This window comes from Euprymna scolopes, chromosome 15, assembly GCF_053919585.1.
Source record: "Euprymna scolopes isolate OS-2025 chromosome 15, ASM5391958v1, whole genome shotgun sequence".
Taxonomy (NCBI): Eukaryota; Metazoa; Mollusca; class Cephalopoda; order Sepiida; family Sepiolidae; genus Euprymna; species Euprymna scolopes.
The window spans coordinates 5,678,174-5,691,826 of NC_136496.1; the positions used below are offsets into that span (position 1 = coordinate 5,678,174).

The following is a 13,653-nucleotide window of genomic DNA, read 5'->3' on the forward strand; positions in this document are numbered from 1 at the left end:
CTAAAGAATCAAAACTGAAAAATTGGAACTTGGCAGGCATAAGTCGACTAAATGTGTTATTTCTATGCATGCATAAGTATACATTTATATTTTTAAAAATCTTATATGCACATGGATTTAGATAATAATCAATAAAGTATTTGCTCTATAATAATAAATATGAAATCTGCATAAATTAAAATATTGTATTTAGGTGTATTTTACGACTGGGCAATGCTGGGTGGCCTGCTAGTAGTGTTATAAGTTGTAAGATTGTTGTGCATCTAAAAACAAAAAATAGGTTTAAGACTCCTAAAATTCATACTAAAATTGTCCGCAAGAACCCATGGCATAATGGATAGAGTACTTGCTAAAGTTTTGTCATAAGTTACACTCTTCTGGAGGTTAATTGCGTAATATACTTAGAACTTTTACTTAGTCTAATGGAATGAGATTATGCTACTCCCCTCCCCTGGATTAAAAATTTCATGCAGATTTCAGAGTTTTACAAGATACTCCTCAAGAAGGTCAGAGGTTACACTCAAGAGGAGAACAGCAGTCTGAAGAATGCAAATAATACAAACTACAAGTTGATCTCTATAAATTTACAAATAATACGAACTGGGCCCAACTCCCTTCCTGATCTACATCAATGATCTCACAAATCACACCTTAAGATTATTCGTAGACATTTATGCTGACGACACTACCATCTATAGCAACACTTCAAAGGCCGTAAACGACCAAGTTCTCTCTGATTCTCTCTCTTCTGATCTTCATCACATGGTGCAATGGGAAAAGAGGTGGCTAGTTAATTTTAATGCATCTAAAACGCTTTGATCCCTATCTGGCATCAATTAAAATGAATTGCCCTCGTCTTGAGGAGACTTCATGTTTTGACAATCTTCTGAGTTTGACCTTTACTCCTGATTTGAAATGAAACACGTACATCAAATCCGTTGCCAAAGTCGCTGGAAAAATGGTGGGATCATTCTATCGCTCCAGTTGGTATGTTACTGCCGATGCAATTCTCTACCTGTATAACAAGAGCCAAGTACGTCCAAAGATGGAGTAGTGTTGCCACATCTGGGCAGGAGCTGCTAGAAGCACTTTATCCTGCATTGACAGTATTCAAAATAGACTCTAGAGGCCTAGTAAGGGATGCCTTTTTCTCTTCCCTGCAACCTCTTTCTCATAGAAGAGACTTGCAAACCTGTCTCTGCTTTATCGTTATTTTCATGGCAGGTGCTCATCTGAGCTCCAATCTATAGTCCATTGTCGGACTTTCAGGAAAAAACACTCGTCTAGCTGAAACCACTATTAATAATTTCTGTAAATCTTTATCTGTGCCTAAACCTAAACGTAAATTCCATGAACAAAACTTCTTGCTAAGAACTGCACACCTGTGGAACTCTCTTCCATTTTCCAACTGACTACAATATGGTCATCTTCAAGTCCAATGTAAACAAGTTCTTAATGAGCCATTAACTTAAGTAATCCAATTTACCAAATTTCCACTACTGACGATTACTACAGCATTTTCCGATTGACTACTGTACACTCATTAATCCTTATCCTCGAGTGGCTTCCGAGCCTAGATAAGTGGTAACTTTTTTGAAAAAAAAAAAAAAGAAAGTTGGTTGCTATAAATTTACAAATAATGTTTGTAGGTTTAATGTTGGTCGTATCACTCTTCCACTTCGAGTGCGTAGTTAGGATTTCTTTGCATAGCTGGCATTGTACATGTAAATGATTCCGCAAATGTTATATGCAGTGGTGGTGGTGGTGGTGGTGGTGGTGGTGGTGGAGGAGTGATGGAGACCACTAGACCAGCAATTCAAATGAGCTGGAACAAAGGAACCAGTTATAAATCAAACAATTTCGAAGAACACATGTCATGATAGTATTTGTAAAAAAGAATCACTGGAATAATCCCAATATATTATCAGTTTCTCACCGGTTTCTGTGTGTAGCAGAAGAGATTAGGATTGACGACGAGGTTATAAAGTGCATAAGATTTGCCGATGAGATTGAATATATCAGAGTATAGATGCATTTGATCGTTTATGTTGGTGATGGGTTGTTGCTGAGGTAATATGGCAGGTTCATCGGTACATGTTAAATGCTAACAATGTAACTAGACCTCTCTTGTTTTAATTTTTTGCTGTGGATGGGGTATTCTACCGAATGCCAAACATTCTCCAATTAGTTTTGTTACTCCAACCGAGAAATCTTTTTAAGATTCTAACCGTTCTTTTAAGTGCAATTGTTTGTATTTTTCCTGCACTTGGTTCACTGGGTATATTCGCCAGATAGTTTTTAAAATTCTTTTTCATTAGCCTGGTTGCTCCTATAATAACTGGTATGATTGATACCTCCTTAAGATTCCAGTTTCTTTTCATGTAGTACATAATTCTTTGGTATTTTGTTATTTTCTCCCTCTCTGCTTTGTTAAGGCTCACATCATTAGGAACGCTGACTTCAATTAGGGTTGCAACTTTTCCCCTTTTGTCCCATATCACTATGTCAGGCTTAATAGCCCCATTTTCTATGTACGTAGCTGTAGGAATCGCATAGTCATAGTGGATGGTGTATGACTTATTTCCAACTGTTGTTGCTGGTAAACATGTTCGCAAAACTTGCTACTATATTGGATATTCAAGTTTTTACAGACTTTCCAGTGGAGATATTGCAATATGGCTGGTCAAGTGTCGACCACATAAAATTGAGTGCCAGCCATGAAGAATTCTTATACCCAATACTTGTGGTGCGATGGCAGTTTATTTTTGTGCCATTATAGGATGCATTCCAGTTGGCTAACAGTCTTTTCTATAAATGCTATCATAACATGTATTCTTCAGAATTGTCTGATCTATTCCCTGCTTCCTTTGTTCCAGCTTGCTTGAATCGGTCTAGTGGTCTTCATCGATTCACTGGTTTGATGCATCATTGTAATATGGCTTCATATTCCAGTAGTTTCTTTCCAAGAGTAGCAAGATTATGATGATATCTCGTTGACCTATTATAGCCTTCACCTCTTTAAGATTAAGGTCGATAGACATCTCCTGTCTTTGTGATAATCATGCTTCGTTCTTGTTAGTTTCTTACACAAAGTGGCTTCATGCCTTGTTTGGGGGGGGGGGAGAAGGGAGGCAATTTCCATAAAAAGGGGCACCCCCTCCCTCAATACTAGTTAGGCTAGTTAGTTTAGTTTTGTAAATTGTAAAAGTTTTTGTAATATATAATTGTATCTATATTGTAAAATAAATAGTTAATATTTCTCATATATATTACAATTGTGTCGTGTCGTTTTCCTTGTGTTGCCATAAATGTCTCCATAAGTGTCTTAAGTCGAAAAGTGGTCCCGACGACGAAGAAATGAAAATTCCAATCAGAATGCCACCAGAGTGAAGAGCTCAAGACGCCTCCTGGGAGAAGAAGGAGCCACATAGCACATCCAACATCTCAGGTATGCTTTTCTTGATACACAGACCCTAATGACTGACCATCTTTACGTCTTCCCGAGACCACTCTAAGACATTTAGTATAACATGTGACGCCAGTCACACCTCAGTGACCGGCTGATCGTGTTATACCTATACGAAAAAAGTCTGGAAACTTATTGAAAACACTTCGTATTTAGATTATTCGGATTACTGCGTTCATCTTGAGAGATTTGACTTCCTTAAGTTCTTGCTTATATGATATTCTTGGTATTCTTCGATGCGGGTTTTGTCAGCAGTAATATACTTTCCAAAAAATGGGCGAGTTCATTTTAGATTTTGTTTGTCATTGGCGTTTCTTCCACCAGCATTTGTGGATTCTATCTTGGATAAGCTCATGCCCTATTAATCTTGCGATCCTTTGCATTCTTCTGGAACCGAGTTGTAGTTTCAAGGTTAAGATCACAGCATCCGCATTTTTTTAATTTTTTATTCAATCTTCACCCCAAACAAGGCAAGTGCCACTTTGAAGTAGAGGCCTACTATTGGGGACAATTTGTGGGGGCATTATGAAGGAGATGAGCAGAAAGATGTTTGTTCACATTACATTTGAACTTCTGCATATCAGTACAGTTGGAAAAGCAGAATCCCGGAAGGGAGTTCCAAAGACTTGCAGTTCTGGGGAAAAAAAACTATTGGAGTAAAAGGTTTTCTTACACCTAGAGATCTCTACTGTAAAGGGGTGGGACTTAGCTGCTTGTCGGTTCCATCGGGGGTAGTCATGTCGAGGAGGTACAAGTGCTTGTAGTTCGTCAGAGCAGCCACTATTAAAGTATCTGTAGAACAGGCAGAGGGATGCAACATTTCGTTGATGGGACAGAGGCTGAAACTTAGATGACAGTTCAGGACCGATCAGGTTGGCGACTCTTTGTAGTTTCAAGGTTAAGATCACAGCATCCGCATAGGAAAGAGATGCGATTAGTCATTCAAGAGGAGAACAATAGTTTGAATAATAAAAAACAATATGCATTATCCTCATTTCGATTGTATTGTTTGTGACATTGAATTTTCAATTTATCTGGCAACAAAAAATAAAACAATCGTGCTTCAATTGCCATATAAGGAAAGGATTGTAGAAATTTACACAAAAAAAGAGAACACATTAGGCAAGCACCTGTCCAAATTCACCTTGAATTGTGTTGAGGGTGTATTTATTATCTCTATTGGAAGTTTATTCCAAGGTTCAGAGACCTTGATTGAGAACGCGGCCCTCATCTGGTTCAATCAAAATAATGAAATAGTTTCTGTTTCAACTTTAATGAAACTCTTTGATTTATCACATTTTTATTGTTATTAAGGTTGGTGCAAAAATAATGTTATTTTTTAGCGTTCAACTACATGTCAAAAAACGACATTATTTTTGCACCAACATAATATTTTTGTTATTATTTGTCGTTATTTTTGTCATTATTATTTTTATTATAGTTATTTTGTTGTTATTATTTTTGTTGTTGTTATTTTTGTTGTTGTTATTTTTGTTGTTGTTATTATTTTTGTTGTTGTTATTATTTTTTACAGAGTTCAAACCAACATACCCGATGGTCGGTTGTCGGTTCTAACCGTGCCATGAAAGCAGTGAAAATTTTGTGAGGATCTTTTCGATACTCACTTGACCTGAGAAAAAATTTGCCCTTTTGAGATGATTCATCCTGGATGAACGCAGATCACACACGCCATAGTCTGCAGCGGCCAAGAGAGTAATTGGCAGCCAGTCTAGGGACCAGAGGTATGTTCAACACCGGTGTTTTAATGGTGTGTAACCATTTATTCAGCAGCCCCCTGCCTCCTGGGACATCTTCCTCAACCTTGGAGTGGTTCTAGAGATTACTTTGTTGATGAACTCTCGTGGGTTGTGGGCACACAGCAAAACCGAATCAGCAAAGTCTCCTCTTTGAAAAGAGACTGGTGGAGGGAAATAATCCTGCATTGTGACCAAATTTGGGTATTGAAGATGAAATGGTGCTAGGGAATTTGTCCGAGGCAGTAAAAGTTGAACAGTTCAAGACTTTTGAGAGCCACAGCGCTCATCGGCCAGGTTTCGCAGCCGTAGACAGAAGGATCGTAATTCCTTAGTACTTACGTGATATAATCCACTTGTGGACACTGCGCGCTCCTTCTTTGAAAACTGCAAATAGAATAAATAGGCACTTTTTTTTTGTTCCCTTAGCTGAAACATATTTCCAAACATTGTTGGAATAATTTAAATGACTTTACTATGTTAGGGCAAATCAGAGTAAAATATAGGTTATTTTGGTTGTTTTACGGCATATCAACCCTTTGTTCAAGTTATTTAATGCTGAATCTGATCATTTTAATGAAAGGTTTTATGCTTCAAATATTTATTCATGCTGTTTGGTTTGGTTGTTTTGTAGAGGAAAATTGTTGTTTTTGTTTTGGCAGAACATGATTGAGTTTTGCAAAGGGAAAAAACAAAAACATTAATGCTTGGTGCATTTTTAGACCAGGAAGCCAGTATCTTCAGACAACCTGATCTAGTAGCACAATTCAAAAGTGTTAATTTAGTAGCATTTTGTGTTTTGCAGAGGACAATTTTGGTGCAATCTTCACCTAGATTTGCATAAATTGGAAACAAACAGTTTATTGGAATTACAATGGAGAAAAAAAAAAACAATGTCTTGCTCTTTAGTTTTTTAAATACTCTTTTACCATGAAAATAAAGCATTAGAATGCAAGGGACCCCTACTTGGGATCGTGTACTAACAGGAGACTGTGGGAAGTTAAGCATCACATTTAGACTTCCGTAGGTTAGTACAGTCAGGAAAGCAGAAAACAGTGAGGGAATTCCAAAATCTAGTACTGTTCTGCTGGCCTGCTTCCCAGTTGAATACAGCATAGTGGCCTCCAAATCTTCAAAACCTATTAGGTGATGCCCTTTTCTCTTCCCTGCAACCCCTTTCCCATAGAAGAGACATTGCAATCCAGCCTTTGCTCTATTGTTATTTTCGTGGCAAATGCTCGACTGAACTCCAATCTATCATTCCCCTTTGTCACACTTTCACAAAAAACACTCCACTAGCTACAACTACTATATATGTTTTCCTTCACTTTCTGTGCCTAAATCTAAATGCAGATTCCATGAACAAAGCTTCTTTCCCAGAACTGCTCTTCTGCAGAACACTATTCTGCTAGCTTGCTCCTTGGTTGAATACAACATGGTGGCCTTCAAGTCCAATGTAAACAAGGTCTTGTTAAGCCGCCCCCATAAATAATCAAATTCTACCCAATTTACACCACTAACGATTACTATACTACCACCTTATATTCATTAACCCTTATCCTCAAGTGGTATTCAGGCCTTGATAAGAGGTGACTCCCAAGTAAAAAAGAAAGTTTGACAGAAGAAACTATATGAGTAGAAAGCTTTCCAACATTTAGGGATCTCAACAGTGAAGAGGTGCGATTTTGCTGCTTGTTGAATTAGTCAAGAGTATTTATGTCCAAAGGGGGCACAAGTGTTGTTTGTGTTAAACGGCAGGGCGGACAAGAGGCATGTTACTGTTTTGCAGACAAACAACTACAGAAAGTTTAAAAGACCCTTATTTGAAGGATACACATGCGTGAGTGTACACAAAACCAGAACGGGATTACGAACAAAGTGATACCTGTTATAGTTACAGCAAGTTTCATTGTACATATGACACACACAAATGTAAACTAACTCGGAAAAATATTGTTCCTTTTATTATACACAAGAAAGAGGCTAGCTAAGAAAAACGATAACTCCAGTTCATAACTGTCTGTTATTTTTAACTTTACTGACCGGAGTAATTTCGTTTTGGCTATTTGGGGTTTTTTGTATTGTGACATTTTTAAGATGGGGATTGGTTATTCCTATTGTTTGAATTCATTGGACTCATCTTGAGTGTGATTTTCATAACGTTTCGATTGATGTAACTTCCGACATTCTTCAATTGTATCTTGTCGAATTCGGGAATGTTTCTGTCAAACTCGGGAACTTGGATGGAATTTCTGCAAGGACCCATGGCGCAGTGCTTAGAGTACCTGGAAAACTCAATTGCCAAAGTGATATTCTCCTCGAAGGTTTAATTCTCAGTGTGGGCGACCGAAAAATTCAATTGCGAATTACTTAGGACCTCTATCCAGTCATGGCTGAGGGAACAAGAACATGCTACCTCCATGAAGTAAATAAAGGGTTCCATTTGAAATTCCATCCAAATTCCCAAGTTTGACAAAATAGACCTGAAGAAGGTCGGAGGTTACATTGACCGAAACGTTGTGAAAATCACACTCAAGATGAGAACAATGGAACGATGAATCTAAATAACATGAACGTTATTTTTTTTTACCTTAAAAAATAAGACTCCAACGAGAAAATTTTTTTTTTTTTAACTTTAGATTAAGACAATCTGCTGACCCCCGCCTCCCCAATCATCCCTTTCAATTTAGAATTGGTTGCGTAATGAGTTCATGTCGATAATTCTAGTACAGATAAAAATGTTAAGTAATAATCAGTTCTAAGTGACTGTTTTCTGGAGGTTGAAGGTTCAATCCTTAATGTGAGCGATATCAGAAATACAATTACAAATTAAAATTTCAGGCATTTTAAACAGGAGTCAACAAAACAAAAAACGAACAAGAAAAACAAAACAAAACTAACACACACACACATATATATATATATATATATATATATCTCGTGTCAGGAGGCGATGAAAAAAATCCAATGAAGTGCTCAATCGTGGATGTGAGAGCTGAAGATACAATATTTATTATGACACTATATATACATATTTCAAGGTTGTACCATTGGTTTTGTTACGCCAAATCAACCATAAGAGATTGGAAAAAAAACAGCGTAAGTTTGTCAGTTTTTCATTGTCGCTGATGAACTTACGGTTTTTTTCCAACCTCTTATGGTTGATTTGGTGTAACAAAACCAATGGTACGACCTTAAAATATGTATATATAGTGCCATAATAAATATTGTAATATATATATATATATATTAAAATGTTACCAAAGGCAAGATAAGTTAATCTTTTACCCACTTGGATCATCTTTTGCATTTTAAGTTATTTTAAAGCGTTTTTATTTATTTATTCATTTTACTTCAAAACAAAAGTAGTGTCAAATCTGTTGAATTAGCAAAAAAAGAAAAAGAAAAAAAAAAGCAGCCTCATTACATACACATGGAACCTCGATAATTATTCAAAAATCGAAAATCAAACAATATACTGGTACAACATTACTTTTAGGTGATTATCTAGGCTTCACATGGTTGAGGGCAGGCAGAGAGCAAGAAAAGCTACATCTGCAGTAACTGTAGCAGGTCCTGTGGCTCTCACATTGGCCTGCACAGCCACACCACAAGCTGGGGGCACCTGAATCAGGATACAGAATTTCATGACCTCTTGAGATCGACGGAGCCAACAACATGGTTGTAAAGAGACCGCTATTTTCTCCATTCTCAACTGACTTTAGTTTTGTTTTGAAGTGAAAAACATACTTTAAAATAAGTTAAAAACACAAAAAAATTATCCAGATAGATAGAAGAGTAACTAATCTTGCCTTTGGTAACATTTATTTGTTGCATGTTTTTTTTTTACCCCCCCCCCTTTTTGTTTTGTTAGCTATTGTAAAAATTGCCCAAAACTTCTACCCAGTCATGGCTGGTAGAGCAAGAACAAGCTAGCCTTATGAATTAAATAAAGAGTTCCATTTGAAATTCCATAAATTCCAGAGTTTGACAAGACACGTTAAAAGTTGGAGGTTACATCGGCCGAAACGTTGCGAGAATAACATCCAAGAGGAGAACAGTTATGCAAATGCAAACAAAATCATGTAAACAAATTAGTAAATAAATTAAATATAATTAGGTTAAGTATAAATCTTTAACAAAGCAAAACTCATCAAGATAAGAAAAGCTTAACACTATTAAAAGGAGCAAACAATAATACTAAAATGAAAGAAGAGCAAGAAAAATTGTAACTTTATTAAATCATCAAAACAATAAGAAAAGTTAAGGGGAAACTAAAAAACTCTTTAGACCATGACATTTCGAAGCTAAATGCTTGTAATCATGTCATCAAAGGAGAAGGGCCAGAATTATACAAAATGCAAATTTAGAAAAACAATGGGATAATGACATAAAGAAAATGCTATGGCCTAAAGGGGTTGTTTTCTTAATTTTCCCCTTAACGTTTTCTTATTGTTTTTATGTAAATAAATGGTTTTTCAATTTCAGGAACTGAAGTTTAATTTTGTGTGGTTGCCTTTCCACTGTTCTAACTAGTTACCATCTGGACAAGCACCTTAACCCTTTATGACCTGAATTATGATGTAGATGATTAAAAATATTCATTGTTAATTTTAGATAGTTTAAAGGGTAATGATACTATGGTTTTCTTCAAACTGGAAAAAAATATATTTCAATAAAAAATACTGAACTAATACGTACAAGGCGTGTTTGTAATCAATCTCTATTTATGCAGTTATATTCGTTTATTTACGACTGAGCGAATTAGTTCAACCAGGTCATAAAGGGTTAAAATTAAATTATTTAACGATTGCACAATAAAAAAAAAATGATACTTATGCAGAGAAGGTACCGTGCTTTAAAAAAAATTTTTTTTTTCATAATATTTTCAAGTTAAATTCAAGTTTTACGGTATTTTTTGTTTAAATTGTTAGGTGAAAGTATAAAATAAAGCAGCCTCCCTCTCCATAATATTAAAAATTGTTGAAATTTACTAGCCGGAAGTGCTGCCAGTTGTTCTTTAGCAAACGCTCATGGGAGTTTTGCTAGTGCAGGTGTGAAATTACATGCCAAATTCGTTTTGGCAGAAAAACTTTATTTCCAGTTTCAATTTTGTTCCGACAAGACATATCAGTCTTATCTCGACGAGAACGCAATCATCAAGAGAAGATTTTTTTCCCCACTCACAAAAAGATATTCAAAAGAAACTTATATCGTTTGTGATTTATTCCCTTAAATGGGATCTTTGAATTAATTTTCCCTATTAGGGGACCTTGTATTAAGAAAGAATTGATTATGATATACTCTTGTCGCATCTCAGGTTATCATTTCCTTTGTTTACAATTAGAACAAACACAAACACGCCGTCGGCGGAATAAAGACACAGAAATAAGTCTTTTTTGTTTTGTTTTTTTTACTCACGTTCACACTTAACAAAACATATCGCCACTTGGACGTAAGAGGCTACTATTCGGAGCCATGTCTAGGAAAGATTAACAAGATGTTGGTTTATGTTACATTTAAACTTCTGCATGTCAGTACAGTCAGAGAAGCAGTTAGCAGGAAGAGAATTTCCAAAGTCTAGCTGTTCGGGGGAAAAACTATTAGAGCAGGAAGCTTTCTGACATTTAGGCACTTCAACAGTGAAGGGGTGAGATTTTGTTGCTTAGTTGGGTTTTCGAGGATATCTACGTTGAGGGGACACAAATACAATGAGTTCATCAGAGCACATTTTATTAAAATATTTGTAAAACAGGCAGAGATACAACATTGCTGCGATGGAACAGGAATTAGAGTTTAGTTGATAACATAAGACGTATTAGATTGAAAATTATTTTTTTTTTATCCAAGACGGAGAGACTAGTGGTAGAGGCACCAGCCCAGATAAGGCAACAATACTCCATGCATGGGCGAATGGTGGCCTTGTAAAGGTACAGGATACTCTCAGGTGTGAGTAGTCTTCTAGCTCGATAGAGGGAACCCACCTTCTTTGCAGCAGCCTTTGCAATGTCCTCAATGTATTTGTTCCAGTTCATATTGCCCATGAATGTTAAGCCGAAGAGTTTGAAGGAAGAATTATCAGGTGGAGTATTATTTGTCATGGATATCAGTGGTTGGAGAGGCATTTTGTAATTGTTAAAAGGAGAGCAGCTTAGTCTCACTTGCATTAAATGTTACCATCTATCTGCAGCCCACTACGGTCTGGAAGTCATTTTCTAACGATTCTGTCATTGTCTTAGATTGTCCTTGTAGAGATACAGGATACTCTCAGGCATCGTGAATTTCGTGTTTCAGAATCTTTTCTCTTTCTAAAAGAAATTTCTTCAGAATGGGTTTCTAAATAATAAAGTAATTATTCCAGCACGGTACCTTCTCTGCAGAAGTACTGAAAAATATACCTTTTTTCATTCAGATAATAAACAACTACACAAAAAAAGCATAGTACTTATGCAGAATACATTTTTAGATAGGATTTTCAAATTAAATTCAACTTTTACAGTATCTTGTTTATTAAATTGTTAGGTTAGGTGCAGAATAGTGAAAAAAAAAAAAATAAATAAATAGGAAGCCCTATCTCCCCTCTCTACATTAAGACGGGGTTTCTAAATAATAACCTCATTATTCCAGCAGCATCTGTATTCTGCATAACTACAAATTATAATAGTTAAAATCAAGTTCTGTCCATCTTTGTTTACATTCTTCCTCAGCTGAAATAAAAATATCTAGGAGTTTGTATTACAATCCACAGAGGTATGAAAAAGCTGTCAAAAAATAAATAAATGCTATCAAAAGGCAACATAAGTTACTTTTCTACCTAATTAAATAAGTTTTTAGTGTTTTTATTTAATGTAAAATGTTTATTCGGTTTGAAAAAAAAAAAGTAACATTGAGTGCTACCAGAGAACAAGAAAAAAATGGCCCCAATGTCTCTTTACATCTTTGATAATTCGATAATCACTTCAAAATAAGAACTAAAACAAAATGGTGGCAGAAACCGACCCAAAATGTCACAGCAACATTTCTTGGGTTGGTTTCGACCACCATTTTGTTTTATTTCTTAATTTGAAGTTTTTGTCGAGACTTCAAAAACGTTGAGGTGATTTTTTCTTTTTCTTCAGTAGCGCTTAATATTACTTGTTTTTTTTAACTTATTCAGTTAGGAAGAAAAGTAACTTATCTTGCCTTTGTTAACATTTATTTGTTATTTGTTTTTTTGACAACTTTTTCGTACCTCTGTGGATTGTAAAACAAACCAATATTCTGAAAAACAATAAAGTTTGTTTGCATATTTTAAAACTGGTAAACATTAATCAGCAGCGACTTTTCCAGGGAATTTATTATGAAGTACAAATATCAGCTGACGAAGAAAGTAAACAAAGACAGACGGAACTTGTTTATAACCAATATACTTATATAATTGTAGATTAATACCTTCAGACCCTCCTCCCTATATGGGATTCCAATTAACGTGAGAGCAGTGAACGCCATGAAAAACTTGTAAAAAATATTTTTAAAATATATTACAGAATTCAGAGTGGAGGGTGAGTTTTGCCTATAAATTTAACATAAAATTATCCAACATTTTTTCGAGCCATTCTAGTGTTTTAAAGACATTTCAAATATTTTTTCTTGCAGTGCGTCTTTTTTGGGGGTGCGGGGGGGGGGGGGGTCTACGTTTTTAGATGGTTACGTGTGGTTTTACAACCTTGTCAGTAGGACTTAGAGGTAAAAAAATTTAGTTGATCGTCCGAAATGGCTTGGAAATGGAGGATCATTTCGCATTAATTTCATACATGAAACCGATGCCTACACTAAATTATTTTTTTGCGTGGGTGTTATTATTTGTTCTAATTTTGGTACTTATGCAGAATATGACCAGCGCAAGCTTTTTTTTTTAGATAGGATTTTTCAATTAAATTCAATTTTTTTGGTATTTTTCGTTTAAACTGTTAGGTAAAAGTACACTGTATTTAGTACAGAATCGTTTTTAAAAAGCCCTAACCCTCTTCCCATGTTAAGAATGGGTATGGACGTATACAACGCACCCTTCTTATAATTTTTTTGGTACTTATACAGTTTAATCGAAAGATTAAAAAATAAAAATATTAAAAAAAGTTATATTTTATGTACCTGCTATGGAATGAAGTTCTCAGAAAAAAAAATTCACTTATTTTGATCGAGTAGTTTGTTTTTTTTTCAGAGGAAAATCAAATTTTAATGAGATCGATTGTATAATCACCATTTGCCTATTTGCAGACACGAGAAGGGGTGGGGTGTGCCTTTAAATGAACAATTAATTAACAAAGTAATAAAATGAAAAAAAAAAAAAAAAAAAAAACGATTAAAAAAGGACGTATAAACTTTTTAAAATAAGAGAAAAAAAAAAAACTAAAATATTTATCTATGTATTTTTTCTGCCCATGTTTCAAAATA

The 13,653-nt window shown here is 35.3% G+C and overlaps 1 protein-coding gene across 2 annotated transcripts in view; it reads right to left on the reverse strand.

Moving 5' to 3' along the window:
- The window catches only part of LOC145293710 (kelch domain-containing protein 10-like), a 90,743-nt gene that overhangs the window by 70,064 nt on the left and 7,026 nt on the right, over positions 1–13,653 (reverse strand). The window contains exon 2 of one of the 2 annotated variants that reach the window (XM_080140140.1): positions 5,563–5,607. The exons of the other annotated variant lie outside the window; for it this stretch is intronic. Within the exon in view, the coding sequence (XP_079996266.1) occupies positions 5,563–5,607 (45 nt within the window). The remainder of the gene's footprint in view (positions 1–5,562; positions 5,608–13,653) is intronic. 2 annotated transcript variants of the gene reach the window in all.